Raw genomic sequence first — 22,118 nt, forward strand, 5'->3', positions numbered from 1 at the left:
CAATTAAAAAATAAATAAAAAAAGAAAACCACCATCTGGATTTTCCTATAGGGTTGTGGTGATCATTAGTTCAGAAAATGTAAAAAATAACTGGAAAGAATCCCTGTATGTTACATGTCATCAAATGCAATGTTTGAAAACAGTAACTCAATGCAAGGAAGATCTATTTCCTTAATTAAAAATAATTAATTTAATCAATGTAAAGTCATATACAAAATTTCTAAAAATCATTTATAATTCAAAAGACCTTGAAACATACTTATCGATGCTTTAAGTCTTATAAGAAATGAGGCCATTTCCTTAGGTTGTTATTCATAAACAATAGGCAAAATAAAAACAGAGAATTTTGTATATATATATATATATAGGCCATTATTCATAGACAAGTAGGCAAAATAATAGCAGAGAATTTTATATTTATTTGTCAAGAGTATATAGCATTTATTACATTCTACAAAAATTTTACATTTGATATTCAAATATTTTCTGATTTTAAGAAATTAATTTTTATAAATGAACACCTTCCAATATTAAAGATAGCTCAGGACTTTTTGTATTTAAAGGGTGAGATACAGGCCTTCTGGATAAATGACTACATTTTGGTCTAATCTTCCCCATACAATTATTATACCTTTTAGACAAACTAAGTTTTGTTGTACCCCAACTGACAATAAGACTTAAATCTGGAAGCAAAGTATTTGATCTCGTGTTGTCCTCTCTTACTTTATTACCAAGAATCTTCTTTGATTTGTGGTTAGTTCCTTTACAACTTTTGTTCATCTTCTGGCTTTGATTAGTGTGGTGTTTTTTATTTATACATGGGTTTTTCCTTTCAGTTAGATGTATTATATTCTTGTGATCAATAGAAGGAAAAAGTGTTTGAGATGATGTTTTTCCAAAGGATCCAGTGGGTAAATCTTGGAGATAGCTGGGAAAATGTTGGTTAATTTTACATTCATAGATTGATTTTCTTGAATTTGAATCATCTAGTTTGATAGAATATAGATTGTCTATTGTTATATTCTGATAAGTATCATTTGGACTCTGAGGAGTATTCAATTTTTCAGAATTACATTGAGGTAAGATAGGTAAAATTCCAGGTTTGTTTTGTTTTAAGACTAATCCAGTACCAGGAATAAAAAGTTCTGATTCTTCCTGTTTTGGCAGATGAGTGACGTCTGTGTTTGAAACAGAATGATGTACATGTCCATTCACCGCTCTATCATTCCAAATTAAAGGGTTATATATAACTTGTCCATCAATAGGGCACGAATTGCACTTGTAGAGTAACCAACTGTCAATACATTTCCTATGAAACTTAAAAAAAAGTTATGCTAATGAGAGATACAATATCTTATTTATAATGTATAGTATTCATACACATTTTCCCATATCATTACTGTGTTACTTTTAAAACTTTCATAAATTTGGAAGGTAATACAATTTATCATGTTTTATGGAAATATTTTGAAGAAGTTCTCTTAAAAATGTAGTTGGTTATAGACTGATTGCTATTTTCCACATTAAAATGAAAAGCCCTCAATGGATACCATTTCACTCTTACTTTCTAATGAATATTATTAAATAATAAAAATGTCATAGCCAACTTGTGTTGAAAACTTATATGATGATGGTAAGACATATCATAAATCATAAAAGTTTATTAAAACAACTTTATCTCAGAAAAAACCTGGTTACCACCACATAGTGATTCAGCAACTTTGATTCCAGTGAGTCCATTGAAATAGTAAACTATGTCAAATTAAGCATTTCTGTTTCATCTGAAGAATCATAAGTTAGTATATTCTTTAAGCTTTTTCTTTTTATCATTAACCAAAGTAGACAAAAGTATTTAACTTAAAGTGTCATTTTATGTTTCCTCAGTAGTATATACAGAAATGAATCCTAATTCATAGGAATCCATCCTTGGGAGGCAGACCACCTTCTCAATAGTCTCTGCTATAGCTTTTTACACACACTGTTCAATCTGAACATCTCTGCTCATAATCCAACTAAAAAAGTATAAGGAGAGACTTAAATTGCCATTCCATTTGTGAAAGCTGGCCCTACAGGGAAAGTCAGACTAAAATGCTGTGACTTCTACCTTGTGAGTGCACGGCAGCTGTCTCATATGTTGGCCACGACAAAACGCCTTCAAACAAAGTCGACACTGGTATCCTGGAGCAAGCAGTTTACTGTTCTTTGTGATCAGAAAGAGGGGCAGTGACTTTACCACGTGTTTTGGTGTATAAATTTGGCTAAGTGAGAATAAGCAGAGAGAGATGAATGGTCATATGTGATTATAGATCAGGAAGCAATCAATAGTACAGGTAATAACCTCCATATAAATAATGCAACTGAACCCAATACTTTTTAGAACTGAAGATAATAAGTCTCATGCATTATAAAGCTTAAAAATCTATTGTCTTTGTTAGCCATCTGTATGTCTTCTTTGGAGAAATGTCTATTTAGTTCTTTGGCCCATTTTTTGATTGGGTCATTTATTTTTCTGGAATTGAGCTGTAGGAGTTGCTTGTATATTTTTGAGATTAGTTGTTTATCAGTTGCTTCATTTGCTATTATTTTCTCCAATTCTGAAGGCTGTCTTTTCACCTTGCTTATAGTTTCCTTTGTTGTGCAGAAGCTTTTAAATTTAATTAGGTCCCATTTGTTTATTTTTGCTTTTATTTCCAATATTCTGGGAGGTGGGTCCTAGAGGATCCTGCTGTGATGTATGTTGGAGAGTGTTTTGCCTATGTTCTCCTCTAGGAGTTTTATAGCAGCACTGTTTATAATAGTCAGGACATGGAAGCAACCTAGATGTCCATCAGCAGATGAATGGATAAGAAAGCTGTGGTACATATACACAATGGAGTATTACTCAGCCATTAAAAAGAATACATTTGAATCAGTTCTAATGAGGTGGATGAAACTGGAGCCTATTATACAGAGTGAAGTAAGCCAGAAAGAAAAACACCAATACAGTATACTAATGCATATATATGGAATTTAGAAAGATGGTAACAATAACCCTGTATACGAGACAGCAAAAGAGACACTGATGCATAGAACAGTCTTTTGGACTCTGTAGGAGAGGGCGAGGGTGGGATGATTTGGGAGAATGGTATTGAAATATGTATAATATCATATATGGAACGAGTCGCCAGTTCAGGTTCGATGCACAATACTGGATGCTTGGGGCTGGTGCACTGGGACGACCCAGAGGGATGGTATGGGGAGGGAGGAGGGAGGAGTGTTCAGGATGGGGAACACGTGTATGCCTGTGGCAGATTCATTTCGATATATGGCAAAACCAATACAATATTGTAAAGTAAAAAAAAAATCTATTGTCTTGATCTTGAACAAGATGCATCCAATTTCAACATCAACTTCATAAAGAACAAAATTTAGTCATTTCAAACAAAAATACTAAGTTGGAATTTTTTGAGTTGAGCTTTTTCACATCAATGAAACCAGAACAGAATTTTGATGCAAACTATATACTTTCATATATATGAGCTGCGCTAACACAAAGGCTGGTGTTTAGAAAAATACAACCCAATTCACTTTGTCATCTGGTAGGAAGTAAGGTGGATGGTAGGCCATATTAAATATTTCAGGCTACTATGATAAATTGGTAGGTCATAGTCTATGAAGAAACATTTCACATGGGGCATATGCTTACTACTTCAGTACTGTTAGACCATGTAAATGTACTGTAAAGATACCAACCCCATTTTTGTATCCAAAGTACCAACAAACATAATTTAGATTATGCAATGTAAATTTGATGCTGCAAGCAGCTGATAAAACAGATAAATATTTAAAAACAAAAGCTTGGTTTAAAGGTTAGATGCATTCTTGTTATTCAATGGTTATTCAGAATAAAGTTAAAATCTATTCTTAGAAAACTTTATACTTTTCATGACTCTATAGATATACTTCTCATTAACTCTGCAGATAAACTACAAAAATTGCCTTTACCAAGGTCACTTAATTATCAACTAAAAAAAAAAAAACTATGTGTTTCTATTATTTCAGGTGGAACTAAAAAGCCTCTTGATGAAAGTGAAAGTGGAGAGTGAAAAAGTTGGCTTAAAGCTCAACATTCAGAAGATGAAGATCATGGCATCCGGTCCCATCACTTCATGGGAAATAGATGGGGAAACAGTGGAAACAGTGTCAGACTTTATTTTTGGGGGCTCCAAAATCACTGCAGATGGTGACTGTAGCCATGAAATTAAAAGACGCTTACTCCTTGGAAGGAAAGTTATGTCCAACCTAGATAGCATATTGAAAAGCAGAGACATTACTTTGCCAACAAAGGTCCGTCTAGTCAAGGCTATGGTTTTTCCAGTGGTCATGTATGGATTTGAGAGTTCGACTGTGAAGAAAGGTGAGCGCCAAAGAATTGATGCTTTTGAACTGTGGTGTTGGAGAAGACTCTTGAGAGTCCTTTGGACTGCAAGGAGATCCAACCAGTCCATTCTGAAGGAGATCAGCCCTAGGATTTCTTTGGAAGGAATGATGCTAAAGCTGAAACTCCAGTACTTTGGCCACCTCATGCGAAGAGTTGACTCATTGGAAAAGACTCTGATGCTGGGAGGGATTGGGGGCAGGAGGAGAAGGGGACGACAGAGGATGAGATGTCTGGATGGCATCAGTGACTCGATGGATGTGAGTCTGGGTGAACTCCGGGAGTTGGTGATGGACAGGGAAGCCTGGCGTGCTGCGATTCATGGGGTCGCAGAGAGTTGGACGCGACTGAGTGACTGAACTGAACTGAACTGAAACAGTTTTTTATCTTGAAACTCTTTTATTTATTCCATTTTCTCTGCCTAGAACGTCCTTCTATCCCTAATGTTCTCTTGCCTACCTCCACAATATCTCTTAAACCATTAGTTATACAATTTATCATTCTAATAGGTTGAGGTGTGATACCCAGCCAGGGCCACGGAAAATGGAGATGGAGAGCCTTTGTATAGGCTCATTTCACACCCACAAAGCATTTTATAGTCCATAAGAGCTATGGTCTCTGAAGTGTGTGGAGCACCCACAGGGCATGGGCTAGGTATCTACTGTCTACTGGGTTGGACAGAAATCTATCAATCATCTGTCTATCTAGATATAGACATACTATATATATATATATATATACATACACACACATATATATATATGTAGGATAGAAATATATATACATAGGATAACATTTTAAATATATATATATTACATATATAATGAACAAGGACAATTTTTGTTTGGTTAATTCATTGAAATTGTCTTTTAAAAAATATTTCAATTTTATCCCATTCTTTTAAAATGAACTTTGTTAATGTTTTATAGTGTACCTAATATAGTAATTCAGAGAAGGCAATAGCACCCCACTCCAGTACTCTTGCTTGGAAAATCCCATGGACGGAGGAGCCTGTGAGGCTGCAATCCATGGGGTCGCTAAGAGTTGGACACAACTGAGCGACTTCACTTTCACTTTTCACTTTCATGCACTGGAGAAGGAAATGGCAGCCCACTCCAGTGTTCTTGCCTGGAGAATCCCAGGGACGGGGGAGCCTGGTGGGCTGCTGTCTATGGGGTCGCACAGAGTCGGACATGACTGAAGTGATTTAGCATAGCATAGCATAGCAATATAGTAATTATACATAGTAGGTTTAATTTTCTTTCATTAGTAAGTATGACAAAAACTGTCCTCTAGTAAAGAGGCTGAGTCAGGGTTTTGAAATACAACCAATCCCTTCAACACTCTTCAATAGGGGTGGAGTAGAGGGGCAATAAGAAAAGAAAGACTTGCCAAGGATGACTTTGCAACCCCATGGACTGTAGCCAGCCAGGCTCCTCTGTTCATTGGATTTCCCAGTAAGAATACTGGAGTGGGTTGCCATTTCCTTCTCCAGGGGATTTTTGCGACCCAGGGATTGAACCCACGTCTCCTGTATTGACAGGTGAGTGCTTTACCACTGAGCCACCTGGGAAGTTCCAGTGGCTGATTACTTCAAAGCAAATCTCATAGCTAACTGTATTTTTTCTTTATATTAACTCCTATCAGTTTTAATTTTATATTTATTTTGATGATCATTACTAAGGAAACTATTCTAACTACTATATCCCTAATATAATCTTTGGTAGAATTAATATTAATAATAGTAGACAGCATTATTTGAATATTTACTGTATTAACTTCACATGCACAAAATGTCTATAAGACTGGTTTTATAACTGTCCCCATTTTAAAGATAAAGAAAACTGTTGCAGGGAGGAGTGAAATAACTAGCCCCAAAGTGGCATAGCCAACCTGTGGCTGTACCAGGACTGGATTTAAGCATTCTGACTCCAGAGCTTTGCTCTTCACTTGAATACTATATCATCTAGTACATAATAGTATTTGATCAATACATATTTATTGAATAAAAAAATGAATAAAAACTTATTCAAACTGAAAATTTAAATATTTTCCCAAATACAAATTTCACTGAGAATCTTACTCTTGCTTTTCTTGAAAATGTGGCATCTTTTCCTCTATCTCATCTTTAATATCGACATATTTTACAGTTTTATCCGACCTTTTCCCCAGCGATCTCCATTTTTGATTTCTCTTCTGTAATACATAAAAAGTGAATGTTACTTGGTAATTTGTGGAAACTTTTACCTTGTGCATTAAAATCAGTAAGATGCATATCAGTAAAATAATAATGTAGATAAAGACTCATCATTTTAAAATATAGCTTTGTAACACATTAAAGAAATTGCAAATTATTAGTCATTCTTATTGGAGAAGGCAATGGCACACCACTCCAGTACTCTCGCCTGGAAAATCCCATGGACGGGGGAGCCTGGTGGGCTACAGTCTATGGGGTCGCTAAGAGTCGGACACGACTGAGCGACTTCACTTTCACTTTTCACTTTCATGCATTGGAGAAGGAAATGGCAACCCACTCCAGTGTTCTTGCCTGGAGAATCCCAGGGACGGGGGAGCCTGGTGGGCTGCCGTCTATGGGGATGCACAGAGTTGGACATGACTGAAGCGACTTAGCAGCAGCAGCAGCAGTCATTCTTATACACTGTTGCACAGCTACTCTAACATTACTTTTAAAGGTAAAATTTTAATCTATTAATCAATAATGGTAATTGTGGATGTTTTATCTTGTGTAGTAAGTTCAGAACCAGGAGACACTTATTTACTTGTTAAATTCAAGTGATGTAAGACATTTTAAAACCATAAATCATCGTTAGTAATAAGTCATTCGGTGTGTTGAGATCTTTTTTTTCAAAATGAATTTTCAAGCTTGATGGCCATTAATTTCTGTCCTTATATACGATATCATCACATATTTGTTATTGTGTTGAATTTTATAAATTACTGATGTAAGAACCAATCGCCTAGAAAACCTTATGAAAAAGTTATCCAAAAAATCTTGGTCTTTGGTTTTTATTCAGACATAGTCAGCTCTATTCCAGAGTGTTATCTATTCTTAGATTTTACTTAGATTTACAATGGGACAAATACAAACACTATATGAAATTCAAGAAGGATACTGTACCTCACGAAACATAAATGAGTGAGAAAGATGGCAGCAGCTATCAAAACAATCCTGGCATAAGTGATATTCTATACATTTGGTACACCTAAAAATGCAAAACACCAAAACATACAGGAAAAAAAAAATCCAGTTATTTTGATGGTTTTTGGTGAAAAACTCTGGTCAAGATTTCCTGGGAACTATGCAGATAATGACAAGGCCCATCTTAAGTCTCACCTATATTAGTTCCCTGCTGCTACTGTAACAAATTACAAATTTAGCAGCTTAAACAACACTATATTATCTTACAGTTTTGTAGGTTGGAAGTTGGACATGGGTCTCAATGGGTTTCAAATCAAGGGGTCCACAAAAGTTGCATTCCTTTTTGGAGGCTATAGGGGAGATCTGCTTTTCTGTCCTCTCTTCTAGAGGCTTCCCACCTTCCTTAGCTTAGTTTGTGTCCCTTTCCTCCTCAAAGCAAGCAATGCAGTATCTCTCTGTGCCTTCCTTCATAGTCATGTATCCCTTTCGATTGTCTTCTTTGCCACCCTCTTCCACTTTTAAGAACCCTTGTGATTATACACTGAGACCAGGCAGTGCAGGATCATCTCCTTTTTTCAAGGTCAGGCAGTCTGAATTTCACCAAACCTTAATTCTCCTACAACATGTAACCTAACATACAGGTTCTGGGCATGAAGATGTGGATATATTGGGGAAGGTATTATTTTGCCTACCACCCCCCACCTCACCATGATGTCTTCCTGGAATACCTTATCCTGAATCTACCTCTTTCTCTAAGTTCCTTAGGTCCAACAGCCTATTAGATATTCTATCATTTGATTACCCAGTGTTTCCCTACGATTTCCTGAACGCTAGAGTTATACTTAGTAGAAAGATTCTTGAAAACAGAATTGTATTATATTCCCTCTCTTCCCTCACAAAATGGAAAAACCTATATGTATAAAAAAATTTGAAAAACTATTGATATGATAAAAATTTTCATTTTCAGCCAAATTCAATCTAAACATATGTTACTTAAATAAAATTTTGGCACAAGCAGAGAGTTCTAATTTACTTGCCACAATATTCACCACAAAATAACATTTCAAGCAATATAATAATGTTATTTTCTTACTCAAGTTGTCAAAGATTATTTCCAAGAGAAATTTGGGAAAATATATCCTTCAGATATCTTAGAAACAGCAAGTATTAATTTATTCATTAATTTATATACACAAGAAAGATTCTTAATAACATCTGAGCAATGGTGTAACTTATTCAATACATAAGATTATGCTGAGCTAGGAAAAGTTAAGCATCTCTGTATTGATATATATATGATATTTTTGAAATTAAAAGATAATAAGTATTAATAGCTATATTATAAACTTTAATGAAGAAAGAACTGAAAAGCTTTATAGTTTATCTTGCCTCTTATTCAAACCATTACTAAACCACTGGAAATAGTTCTTTCAGGGTAATGCCTGAAATCTTAGTATTTGAGGGAGTGGAATAGTGCATTCTTTAATTTGTAAAAGAAAATTGATATGGATGTGAATAATTGTGAACCAAATTCATATAGAAGAAGTTATTCTGAGAGTGTGGAACAGCAGGCAAGGAGCTGAACAGTGGAAAATGCCTAGATTGAAGGGTAGTAGGAAGAATTACCCACGGGGACAGAAAGTGCAGTCAGAGGGACAGAGAACACTGTCATTAACAAAAACAAGATAATTTACCAAAGCCACTCACACGTTAACCATCTGAGGAACACATCACTATAAAGGCTGAAAATTTTACACTGTGACATTCGCCTGTCCTTATTCCCCACCTGAGCTATTTCTCCCAACGTACTTTTCCAGGCGTTATCTTAGTCCCTTATTCTTCTTACTCACCCCTCCTGAAAAAATTCAGATTGCCAAAACGATGACTGCTAGTGCCAAATATCAAGTCTTTCCTTTTTCTAGAATTTTCTTTAACCAACATTCCAGAAACTGTCTGAACACTTCCTGCTAAACCTTATAAAAATTCTGCCCTTTTTCCTCAAGTGAAAAGGCTCCTTTGGAGCTTTCTCAGGCTAGCTGTTTTCCAATAAAGACTTTTGCGAACAGTGCTCTGGATGATTTGTTTTTATGTGACACACTGAGAAAACAAAGTATTAGAACAGTTCCAAGAGGGAGGTATCATTAACTGTTGGGGTGATAAAAACAGGTCTATAGTTTTATGAGAGGGTTTAACAAATATATTAATTGGACTCATCATAATGTAATTTCAGGAAGACTGCATTTTAGAAAATTTTTAACAAAGGTTGAAACAAGATATTTTCTTCTTCACATACATTTAACTTTTAAGATTTTAATTATGAAAGAACAATTTTATAAGCATAGAAATTAATTGATATTTTACTGTGGGACTTGTGGGAAAGTTTGAGGATTACTTAAAAATAATGAAAATTTCCTTCTCTCCTAAGTATCTTGTTGTGGTGGTTTGAGATGTAAAAGAAAACAAAACATGCATCATTGCAGTTTGGAGTTGGGGGGAAATTAACTTCAGTTGATCTAGTCAATATCCCTCTGGCTCAGTCCTAGAAGTTTTTGGCAATGACTTCATAGGTGGTTCAAAGAAAATTACAGGGGATGAGAGGTCTCTGTAGCAGGGCTCTGAGCTTGCAAACTGATTTAAGCCAAATTATAAATCCTGTGTTCAGAGCTTCCAAGAAAGAATGCTACTTCAAACTCACAGTCTATACCAGAATGCAAAGTTAATACTCTGTGTGAGGAAAGGAAACAAACAACTGAAATTTCTGAGGTACAGGGATACATCTATGAGGTACACAGATCACTAGTCTGAAAATCCTGAATAGGCAGCCTAATCCTATATAGGGCAAACACAAACACAAGACAAAACAAAACCCAACCCCTCAAACAAAGCAAAACAAAATAAATAAATAAATAAATAAAGGAAGAAAAGAAGTTTAAATGACTAGTACTCTAATGTTCAAAGTTTTCTAAAATAAAAAAAAAAAAAAGACTACAAGCTTATAGTTTTACTAACTGATACTTACTTGTAACACTTCCCCTCAAGTGGAAATTGTTGACAGTTATTACAAGGAATTCCAAGATGCTTGTCTAATCGTTCTTTCTCAGCTGCAGTCACCAGTTTGTTAGAGTTTTTGAATTCCTCTAAAATAAGATTTAATGGTCCAAAGTCTTTCCTACACAGAGGACATTTCAACATGGAAGAGTTCAATGGCACATCCTGATAATTAGCTAAGATCTTCATACATTTTATATGAACACTATTGCCACAGCCAAACCTGTTAGAAATAAAATCCATGTTTACCATTTGTATGCAACAAAGTTTATTTACATAAATAAGTTTTCTGTGCTACCATTTTTATTTCCCATAAAAATGGATTCGGAACTGATCATTTATAGCCTGATTACAGACATAAACGGGGCTTCCCTGCTGGCTCAGTGGTAAAGAACCCACCTGCAGTTCAGGAGACATGGGACACGGGTTTGATCTCTGGGTAAGGAAGATCCCCTGGAGGGGGAAATAGCAACCCACTCCATCATTCTTGCCTGAAAAATCCCACGGACAGAGGAGTCTGGTGAGCTATAGTCCAGAGTCACGAGGAACTGGACGCAACTGAGGAATTAAGCACACACACACATAAATACTATCTTATCTATCTAGTCTAATTTATCATATTTAATTTAGTATATCAGAATTCCAGACAAAATGCTCCCCATTTCAATGAAATTGGCCGTAAAAGATTTTGCATCATTATGTTTTTCATTTTAAAATTGAGAATGAATACAGTCTTGGCAAAGAGGAAAATTATAATAATAATTATTATTTTTAAATAAAAATTGTTACTGAGAGCAGAGGTGCCATCTTTTTTTCTAGAAATTACACTAACACGAATGTGGTAGTACCTAGTTAATATCTGCTGAGAGAAATAATATTTGGGGAAATAGTTAATAATTTCAAAATATGCAAAGGAAGCAGCTATGTAAAAAAATACAATGTGGATGAAAATTTTAGTAAATAACCAAGGAAAAAAGAGTTAAAAAGTTAAATACCAAGTGGTTGCTCAAACTTTCCATGTCCAACTTTATAGTGCCTTTAAGAATAGTTGAATACAAAACTCTTAATAAGCATTTATGTATAAGTGGAATTTTGAATTATTTAGGTTTAAAGATAAAATTTAGAAAAGCTGAAGAGAATTTTTTTTATCATTTTAAAGTAAAATAATCATTACTTTCAGAAAACTTTTTGTAACCACTCTAAGCAATGGCATTTGTTCATGCTAAGCCATTTCAGTCATGTCCGACTCTTTGCAACCCCATGGACTGTAGCCCACCAGGCTCCTCTGTCCATGGGATTCTCCAGGCAAGAATACTGGAGTGGGCTGCCACGTGTTCCTCCAGGGGATCTTTGGGTCCCAGGGATCAAACCTGCGTCTCACATCTCCTGCATTAACAGGTGGCTTATAAGCCATGGCATTTGTTCATGTGTATAAAACAAAAACATGAAAATTATCTACTTTAATTACTTAAAGTGAAAAGGGAAATAAAGTAGAATTTATTTTTTAATTTTCACCCTTTAAATGTAGCCAGAAATATTTAGAGTAAGAACAGGACCTCTTTAAACAGATATGTTAGGAAATAAAAGGCCAATTAAATATGATTGCTTAAATATGTATTATTTTTCTGTCAACATGTTTCATAACAATATATTATAAACACATTAAATTAGAATTTTTTCATAAGTTTGTAGAATCTAAGGAAAACTCATATCACCTGCAAAAGGTGACAGGAAGCTTTTTCTCTAAAAGTACTTCTTGACAAATAGAGCAGATATCATCTGAACCAATCTCCTTCTGTTTAATGTAACCGTCTTCTTCAGTCTGTGCATTTTCATTGTTCATTTCTCGTTGGGGAGTTTGAACTCGATGTATTCCCTGAAGCAAACCGTTGATTTCTCTTTCCACAAGACCTAACTGCAAAGCAGCTAGTGATAAATTCCAAAGTATTAAAATTTGATGGCAAATTGGAGATACAGAAACAACTTAGGCTGAAAGTTAGCATGTTTTATTCCAAATATCAGAAAGACAGACTTGGTTGAATTATTACACTGACATTTACTATTTTTGTATTCCTTTCAGAGCCAAAAGGTCAGAAAAGAGTTATTTATAAAAATAATGGAAGTTATCTCTTATCTTCTTGTTACTGTAAAGAGTTGGTACAACCAGTACCTTATAAACATTTCAGATTAATTATATGACAGTGTTCATCCTTGGATTGGTGCTGTAATCATCTCTTACATGTTTATCTCTTATTCAAAAATGAATACTTTATCAACATACAAGAGTATGAAAAGAAATGGGTGCAAATTCAGAAAGGGGAAGAGATACTTGAGTAGTTAGTGTAATTAACATTTGTTAGATGAGTAAATAGACAATGAGAGAGCAAGACTCCACTGTGCCTATTTTCCTTTCCCAGTTTTACGCCCCTACAGGAGCATCTTGGTAGCCACACCCTTCACAGCTTTGGTCAGTATTCCTGGGGACAACCTATGAGGAATGTATTATCTACAGCCTGGGATGTGCAGTTTCTGAATTCTGAGTTTTCTGCATCCTGCTGTCCAACTTGGCGCTCTCGGTGCATGTAGTTTTAGCTCAAGGCATCCCAGATTCCTTTTTTCCTCTGGCCCATTCCCATGTTCTTTTCTCTTCCTCTCTCCTTACATGCCATCATTAAAATGCCAGCTGTTATTGGCCCCCCTGAGTTCTAGTCATTTTATACATTCTTTAATACACATAGATTAAAAATCACTTGCAAGATAATGAAAAGCTTCATTTTCCCCTAAAAAAATTACCACTTACACACTAAAAATACTGAAAACATCACGGTTACATTTGACTATACTCTGTTCCTTGTCTAAGGTAGGGTGGCAGGTGGAATGTGGGAGGGTATCATATTTAATTAACCATTACTTTGGAGGATGAGGGCTATTTGTCACAGAGACAGAGCAACATCTGCTCCCTAAAAAATGAGGAGGAAAATGAAGAACAAAAGATTTCTCCACAGTAGCAGAAATATTGAATCATAAAATTTCGTAAGACAAGCTGGCTACAAAATATTCTCTGTGGTACAACATGAATCAGAGAATAAAAGGGAGAAACAAACTCTTCTGAAATTAATTTGGAAAAATTGATGTAAGAGACTATGAAAGAATCCTCTTTAATAACAGGGAAGAGTAAGACAGTTAACGTTATCAGATATCACAATCTATTATAAAAACAAGAAAGTATATACAAAACTCACTAAAGAATAAAAATTATGAAGAAAGGTTGAAAAGAAGCACTATTTATTAGCTGTTACTGAGATAACTAGGTAAAAATATGGAGAAAATTAAACTAATTTAAAAAAACCAATCTCCAATTTATACCAATACAGCTACATATGGATGCCATAAGGAAAAATAAAAATAAAATGAAAAAGCTAGCAGAAAAAAAATCTCTAAAATACTATGGAAGGACAACTTTCAAAGTATCAAAACAATACACACAAAAAATAAAAATAGTAAGATTTAGTAACACAAAAACCTACATATATGTGACAAAACTTAATAAAACCATATGAAAAAGAATTATGTCATTAGGAAAACATTTGCAAAGAAGGGTAAACCTTATATTTAGGAAGAGCTTGTAGTTTTACTCCAATAAATAAACAGCCAAAGTACTATTTACACATGTAGTACAAATAAGTCAATAGAAGATATTCAATTTCATCAATATCAAGGAAAAGTGGGTTAAAATCAAAATGAGTCACAGATATAGAATAAAACCTAAATAAAAGGTAATAAATAAATAAAGGGCTATGTTTCATTTGCCCTATATTATATCAGGGCATTTTAGATTCTAAAGGTATGTCAGATGTATGAAATAATGAAAACTATTTTCTTAATTTTCTGGGAATGAATAGATTACTATGAACTTTGTATCTTTTCCTACTTTGTGTGACTTAGTCTTTTTTCCTAGTATTATAGAAATATCTCAGTTTTTCAAAATTTTCCATGTATCTTTATTTACTTTGGAGACTTAAAATATGCTGTTAAATATATGTAGTATGTTAAATATGACTAAAGCATGAATCCAAAAAGCAAAACTGGCAGAAAACTGATATATGCTGAAGTCATAAATCAGCAAAAGTACTGCTATAAAGCAATACTTACGGGTGACAGACATAAAATAGTAATACTTACAAAAGGAAAAACCCTCAAACTCACGGATATGGAGAACAGATTGATGGTTGCCTGAAGGTGTGTAGGTGTGTAGGAGGGTGGCTAGGAGGTAAGAGAAATGGCTGAAGGTGGTCAAAATGTGCAAACTTCCATTTGTAAAATAAATTAGCCATGGGAGCATAATGCACAGCATGGTGACTACAGTTAATAGTACAGTTAATAGTACTGTGTTGCGTATTTGAAAGTTGCTAAGAGAAAAATCTTAAAAATATTCATTACAAGAAAAAAGTTATAATTGTGTGGTTTTGTAATCATTTTGCAATATACATATACAATGAATCATTATGCCGTACATCTGAAATTTATATAATGTTTTATGTCAATTATATCTAAATAAAAACAATAGTACTTTTACTCCAAGATCCAATTAATGATTTAGGCTAAAGAAATAACTGAGAGAAGAATAAGTTTCATATACAAGGAATATAACAGGAACAACTATACTCCAATAAAAATTAATTAAAAAATCAATAGAAATGAGTCATGATAAAAAAGAATATAACGGGTATTTAGAAATAAATGCCAAACAGGAGAACGTTAAATAAATTATGACTATAATACTCTGAGTATATCATAATTCATTTAACATTCACTGACAACTTGGAGAGACTACATAGCATTGAAAGTGTTTATAAAGTAACAGTGTGTGATAAAAGCAGAATACAGAATTCCCACATTTACATTTATTTTCTGTAAATACAAATTCAAAAAAAATAGAAAATAAATATTTATTATATCTTTGTGGTTGGAATTAAAAATTTTTTCGTTAAGTGTGGTTTTTATTTTATCCATAAATATTTAACTGAAAAAAGGAATAGATGGGATTTACTAGACATTGCATTTAGAAAAAACTCATTAGGTAATAAAGCTAGGTTTTGCTGGGAAATATTTGTGGGGTGATGGGAAAAATATTCAGTGTTCAAAAACTGATATTTTTATGAAAAATTCCTATGTAACCATCTTTGTGCTCAGTTCACAAGTCGTGTCTGACTCTTTGTGCCCAACCAGGCTGCTCTGTCCATGGAATTTTTTAGTCAAAGATACTGGAATAGGTTGCCATTTCCTTGTTCAACCATCTTTGTAGGTCTTCAAAAATAAAAGTAAGTCTCAGGTTTCTGGAATGCAACACTAATAATTGTTTCCAGATTTGTTTTAGAAAAGAATCTATGAATCTATGAACATCTATGAATGATGTTCAAAATGTTTCTACTTCATTATTAATAACCTTCTTCTCTACATTTATATACTTTACATAATATTAATGAATAGCTGTTTATAGCTTTCTTTGGATTACTTTAATTTTCATGCATGTTTGTTCGAACTTTCATTTAAATGATAAATTTCAACATTATTGAGACATACTTTCTTTGAATATTTGTACACAAAGGATTCTCTCAATGTTGAGTAGCTAAAATATCTTTTAAATATTATATAAAATACTTTTAGTAGGAAACATAATTTTTTAAAATTCATATATAGGATCACATGTAAGCATTTACAAACTTTCCTACTACAGGGATACTTGTAAATAAAAAGAATGACATGATTTCTGCCTTCAAGAACACAAAGGATAATATGATACAAAATATTAGATTTATCCATATGAAATTACTATTTTCATAGATGAAAAAATATTGGCAATTCATCTGATTCAATTTATTAAAAAATAACCTAGCAGAGCTCTCAACTAAAATGCAGTACAATAAATATTTGTTGAATATAATTGGGTAGAGTTGTACTGTCCAATACAATAGCCATTGGTTACTGAGCACTTGAAGTATGGATAGTGTGACTGAAAAATTGACTTTTAAATGTTGTTTTATTTAAATTTAAATGGAAGACCAATAATCTATAGTTTTTGGAAATTTAGAAGTATAACAATTTATGTGTTATCTAAATCTATTTTTCAACTGAATATTTTATGATGTCTAAATGCAGATCAAGCATTTCTAATGAAAATACACTCAATTCAGTGTCTGAGTTGAGATGTACTGTAAGTGTAAAAGACACTATTTCATAATTTTTATATTGATTACATGCTGACATTTTTATGTATTGGGTTAAAATAAAATATATTATTAAGACTAATTTTCCTATTTCTTTTTACTTTTTATAATATGTTTACTAGAAAATTATACATGTGCTTCACATTATATTTCTAACGGGCAGTGTAGTATAGAAGCTTGTGACATGATATAAAAAATAGTGTAGAGGATGTGAACATTTAACTTCAAGCAGAACAGAGAAATAGAGAAGAAAACAATATGCATGAACTCATACAATCAATCATTGTGTAAGAAGGACTGGGAGAGGATGAAGTGAAGAGTAAGTGACATTTCAGAAAGAACCTTTTGTCTACAATGTGAAGGAGCCAGCAACAAAGTGCAGGTGCTGGAAACAAGGAGGCCACTGAGAATAGTACTAACGGCTGATGAAGTCTGGCCGAAAGTGAGAAGGAGGAGAGGTGAGAGCACAGTTGAGAAGTAGGGACGATGTAACATAAACAGGATTTGTACCAGAGAAGAGGATGAGAAATGAAAAACCAAGGATGCCAAAGCTTCTAGCTTTGAGACTAAGAAAAGGGAAAGTCAGTATGTGAGTTGGAGAATAGGACAGGGGAACACATATGGGGGAACTGAGTACTCAAAATGCCCGTGGGACCACCAAAACTGCGCTCCTCAGAAGGCAGGTGGAAATACGGGTTTCCTGATGAGATGCAGAAATCACATTTACAGAGGTAACAAGGGGAAACAGGAAATGTGAGACATTTCTAAGAAAATATGTGGTGGCGATGGTTTGGTTGCTAAGTTGTGTCCAACTCTTTTGTGGCTCCATGGACTGTAGTTCGCCAGGCTCCTCTATCCATGGGATTTCCAGGCAAGAATACTGGAGTGGGTTGCCATTTCCTTCTCCAGGAAATGCAATTTCCAGGCCCATGAATCAAATCTATGTCTCCTGCTTGGCAGGTGGTCTCCTAAATTGCTGGCAGTTTCTTTTACTGCTGAGCCACCAGGGAATGTGTATGTGGAGAGAAGAATATAAAGGAAAAATGCCTGTGAAACACTAATATTAATTTATTGTCTATTAGAACTTATAAATGTCTACTGTTATTGTGCTTATAAAATAGTTTGAGGGGAATGAACTTGCCTAAATAGAATCTATACCCTGAATTGGAAAAAAAACTAATTATTATTTTAATTTTAATGAATATTATAGACATTTATTAATAAATTTAAAAATGCCTGTGTAGTTTTTGGATTAATCTAGTATAGGTTAGATAAATCTTTGCAGGAAACACTTTGATAATGACAGAATCTTTATTGTAAAATGTACAAATCTAATTAACCTGTAATAGAATTATTTTTCTTTCTTTTTTATTTTTGAGGATTCTAGAATTTATTTTTAAGTTGAAAATTATAAAAATTTTCATATGCCTGACTTTAAACTCAATTTACTAAGTTTACTTACATTAGAATTATTTTACTCTAAAAAACATACATTTTTGCATAAAACTTGTCAGTAAATATTTTTTAAAAAATTATGTATCATGTCAACTGTGTATTTGTGGGATCTGAACAATTTGTTATTTTTCTCACAATTAAAATAAAATTAGATAAAGAAACTACTCTGAACTCTTGCTTAGAATACATAGGGAAAGTCTACTGAAAATCTGGCAATTATTTCATCTCATTTATTATTAAGTGCTTTTTAATTTGAAATGTCATATAAAGTTACATTTTTTTGTTATATATAAAAATGTTCCAATTGTCTTAAATGTAACAAACTGCATTACAGACAGCTGTCAGATCACCTAGAAAAATAACTGCCTAAATTTAGAATATGTCTAAATAAAAAATTTTTTAATTTGTTAACTTTAAATTAGTAAAAACACACACACAAACATAACTTACATTCATGATTCCTTGGGAGCCTGAATTTTTTCAACAAGACCCTAATATCCAAAAGTAGAAAACCAAAATTAAACATTTATTTTTGACATAACCTCAAAAGGTATTACTAATTTTAGAATAGGAATGGCATTACAGAATTTACATTGCTGAACACATTAGGTATAAATATAAAATTCTCATCATTTTCTGTTACAAGACATTAAATTTATGTTTTCAAATAAGTATGTGAAAAACACATGATCCATGGAAACAAAAGGCATTTGCAATAAAGAGATTTGTCAGAGAGAGTCCATATATTTCTTTATGACATAGAGTAGTTCACAAAGAAAGGTTAGTGAGGGAATCTAAGTATTCACAGCACTCCTTTTAAACTGCCTTGGAAGCTTCCTTGGAGTAGGAAATGGCAACCCACTCCAGTATTCTTGACTGGAGAATCTCATGGACAGAGGAGCCTGGTGGGCTACAGTGCATGGGGTCACAAATCGGATACAACTAAGCAACTAACACAGAAGCTTCCTACTCCTGGAAATGGAGGAATTTTCTAGATAATTCCTGTTTTCCTATACATATCACTTTTAATGTATGACAGAAAAATACTTTCAAATATTATCAACTAAAATGGAATATGACTCTTAAAAAAGTGGGAAGCATATTTTAAATTCTTACTTAAATATATTAAATATACATTAGTATATTAAATACTTGGATTATATTTCCACGAAATTTATGGTTAATATACTGCAAAAAATGTTACATTACATAAAAATCAGAACTGAACACCCTTGCCCTAAGGAAACTGGTATAAAATAAAAATGGAAAAAATCTATTTTATGTAAAATAATAAAACCAAATTGCAAGCTTTGAAAGGTCCATAGGTGGAGGGAGTTTTTTTTGTTTTTCATTTCTGGGATCCCCTACAAACAGGTTCTGACTCTAGAGGAAAAATTCTAGATTTGACATAAGTAATCTAAAGTAGAGTCCTACTTCAGTTTTGAAAATTCATAGTCAAATGGTTACTGAAAAGGAATGTAATAAAATTTTTAACAATCATAATGAACTAGGTAATTATCATCACTGACGTGAATCAAGGAGATTTATTGTTAGATTTCACCTTTGTACATAATAAAAATCTAAACATTGATTTTTTTTCTTATTAAAAACAATAACATTACAAACATGTAGAGGTGGTAGTATGTTTCTCAATTTAAATCTTACTTAATTTTTGGGTTGAAATAAAATGCCCCAAACTATATTGACTATATTGACAAGCTATGATCATTTTACCTTTATATTTTCTCAACACCAAATTTCTTTAATCTCACGGAACTCAAACCATGAAAAAGGCAAAATATGTAATAAAACAAGATGTTTCTTTGTGGAAGAGCTTCATTACAACATCACTTACCAGCATATGTGCTTACAAAGTTCCCCTCCTTTCAGAAATGTGGAACAATTACAAACATGAGGATTTCCCAGAGAAACCTTCAAAAGAAAAATGCATACTTAAAAAGAAAAACCCTCAAGTCAAATTTTAGATTATAGAGTAAAATTAAGTTAATAACTGGATTAACAGAGATTTCAGCTCATAGTTCAGGTGACTCCAAAAGGCTAAATACAGCCTACTTGGGACATCGTAATTCTTGACACCAGTCTAATTTTCCACTTCCATGTTCTTTGCCTTGCTCAACAAATTGTATTGTCAGCTAAGATTGTTTTTAAGAGTCCTATGTTTAGGCAAGTGAAAAGAAATCTAATTTTAAAAGCTTGAAAGAAAAATCTATAGAATTTTAACTGAAAGGAAATTCTACTTTGCAGTGTAGCTAAAGGCTTTTAATAATGGAGTACTTTCCGGGTTTTTGTTTTGTGCATATATTTCAATTAGTGACTGTATTTAATTTTACTCACTAAGTCTATACTGGCTTAAACTATTTATTAAATGCCCTAAGTGTTGTAAAGTGGGGAAAGGACGTCTGAGATAAGCATAGGTTATCTTACGCATGACATTAACTTAATAATTAAATTTATCATTAAAATAAATTTACATTAATTTAAAATAAAATAAATTAAAATAAATAAACTTAATTTAATAACATTAAATTAAAAGATTCCAGGTTAACTTCTGAGAGGTAGAGAGGTGGCTGATTTTTGACTGATGAGAGCAGGATATGTGAAAATTAAATACCTGTTCAGCAAAATTAAAAAGAATTTTTATTCATCAAGAACTGTCAAAGGAATCGCCATTTAATCCACACTTTAAAAGTGTCTCGTTATAGCTTCCGAGAGACAAAAAAGTAAAGAAAATCCAATTTTATTTATCCAGCAGATATATACGGCTTGTAAACAGATTGGACGATTTTCATTTCATCTGCGTTACAAGGCTAGTGACTGCTAATGGATCCAAGAATTTACGTAAAAGCAAACCATATACTCAAATAAAACCTGCTGTGTTTTCAAGCCCGAAGATCAAGGGGCATCATCTTAGAAGAGCTGGATACGATTTGGAGCCTTAACCTTCAATAACGTAACTTTTCTGACAAATGCTATTTTGCTCGGCAATGCGCACGTCTTTAAAGTCTGGAACACTCGCGGGTGAGGTTCGGCAGCGACTAGCTACATACAAGGTGGGTCTGGGGGGACTGGGCGGGTCCGCCTGGCTGGAAGCCGAGGCGAGCTGGGGGCGGTAGTTACTCTGAAATCCCTGTTTTCCGGTTCCTCCTCTCTCAGCAAAAAGGCGGTGGGGCCCATCTCTCGGAGGAGGTAGATGCTGCTACTCAGCGCTTGGTCTTGTTGCCAGCTGAGGCGGTCTATCAAGTGTTTTCGCCTCTCAGAGGCTTTACAGCCCCCGCGAAGCATCTTGCCCGGGTTAGGGCGAAGGCAGCAGTTCAGCCAGGCTGTCGGAGTCGCCAGCCGGTCTCCATGACAACCGCGTGCCTGTCGGTTGCATGGTGACGGTATTCGGGCTCCCCGGTATCCCGGCGTGCCTTGCGCTGACGTGTGGCTTTGAGAGATCACACCCGCCTCCACTCCATCCAGAAGCAACAATCTTGACCGCGGAATGTTTCTAATCCCCAACGCTGGCGGTCGAAGACATCGCTGTCTAATCTCTCGCGTTCCTTCTGCTGGTTCCTCACAGGCGGGGCTCGTGAATTCTTTGTTAGGACAGTCGCACAACCCGGTTACAGTTAGGTCTCTGGATGCTAAAATTATCTCTTAATGATTCACTGTTTTTATCCGAAAGACGTTCCACAAACATTTCCCAATTGCTCACTAGGTGCATAATCAGAATTAATCGCTGGGGGAAGATCAATGATGTGGAACACAGCATTCTAACCTGGAAGCTAGACTCTTTAAGTAGGGATGT

At 34.1% G+C, this 22,118-nt stretch overlaps 1 protein-coding gene across 1 annotated transcript; it reads right to left on the minus strand.

Moving 5' to 3' along the window:
- Positions 1–396: 396 nt before the first annotated feature.
- On the minus strand, positions 397–21,678 carry ZSWIM2 (zinc finger SWIM-type containing 2). The gene is made up of 8 exons (XM_086371364.1): positions 20,163–21,678; positions 18,758–18,798; positions 12,341–12,551; positions 10,597–10,848; positions 7,557–7,641; positions 6,501–6,613; positions 2,105–2,258; positions 397–1,317 (listed from the first exon to the last, which is right to left on the minus strand). The coding sequence occupies exons 3-8, from the start codon at positions 12,466–12,468 to the stop codon at positions 508–510; spliced, it is 1,542 nt and encodes a 513-aa protein (XP_086227490.1). The 5' UTR covers positions 12,469–12,551; positions 18,758–18,798; positions 20,163–21,678; the 3' UTR covers positions 397–507.
- Between the last annotated feature and the right edge of the window lie 440 nt (positions 21,679–22,118).

The sequence above is a fragment of the Bos grunniens genome, chromosome 2 (assembly GCF_055505025.1).
Source record: "Bos grunniens cultivar Pamir isolate PY7600 chromosome 2, Bosgru_T2T1.0, whole genome shotgun sequence".
Classification (NCBI taxonomy): Eukaryota; Metazoa; Chordata; class Mammalia; order Artiodactyla; family Bovidae; genus Bos; species Bos grunniens.

Excerpts from the sequence above, each read along its gene's own strand:
- ZSWIM2 (XM_086371364.1), bottom strand. The coding sequence starts at position 12,468 with ATGAACAATGAAAATGCACAGACTGAAGAAGACGGTTACATTAAACAG. Across the intron at positions 6,614-7,556 it reads ACTCATTTATGTTTCGTGAG|AAGAGAAATCAAAAATGGAG; the intron begins GTACAGTATCCT and ends TATGTATTACAG. Across the intron at positions 1,318-2,104 it reads AGCTGCCGTGCACTCACAAG|TTTCATAGGAAATGTATTGA; the intron begins GTAGAAGTCACA and ends CTTTTTTTTAAG.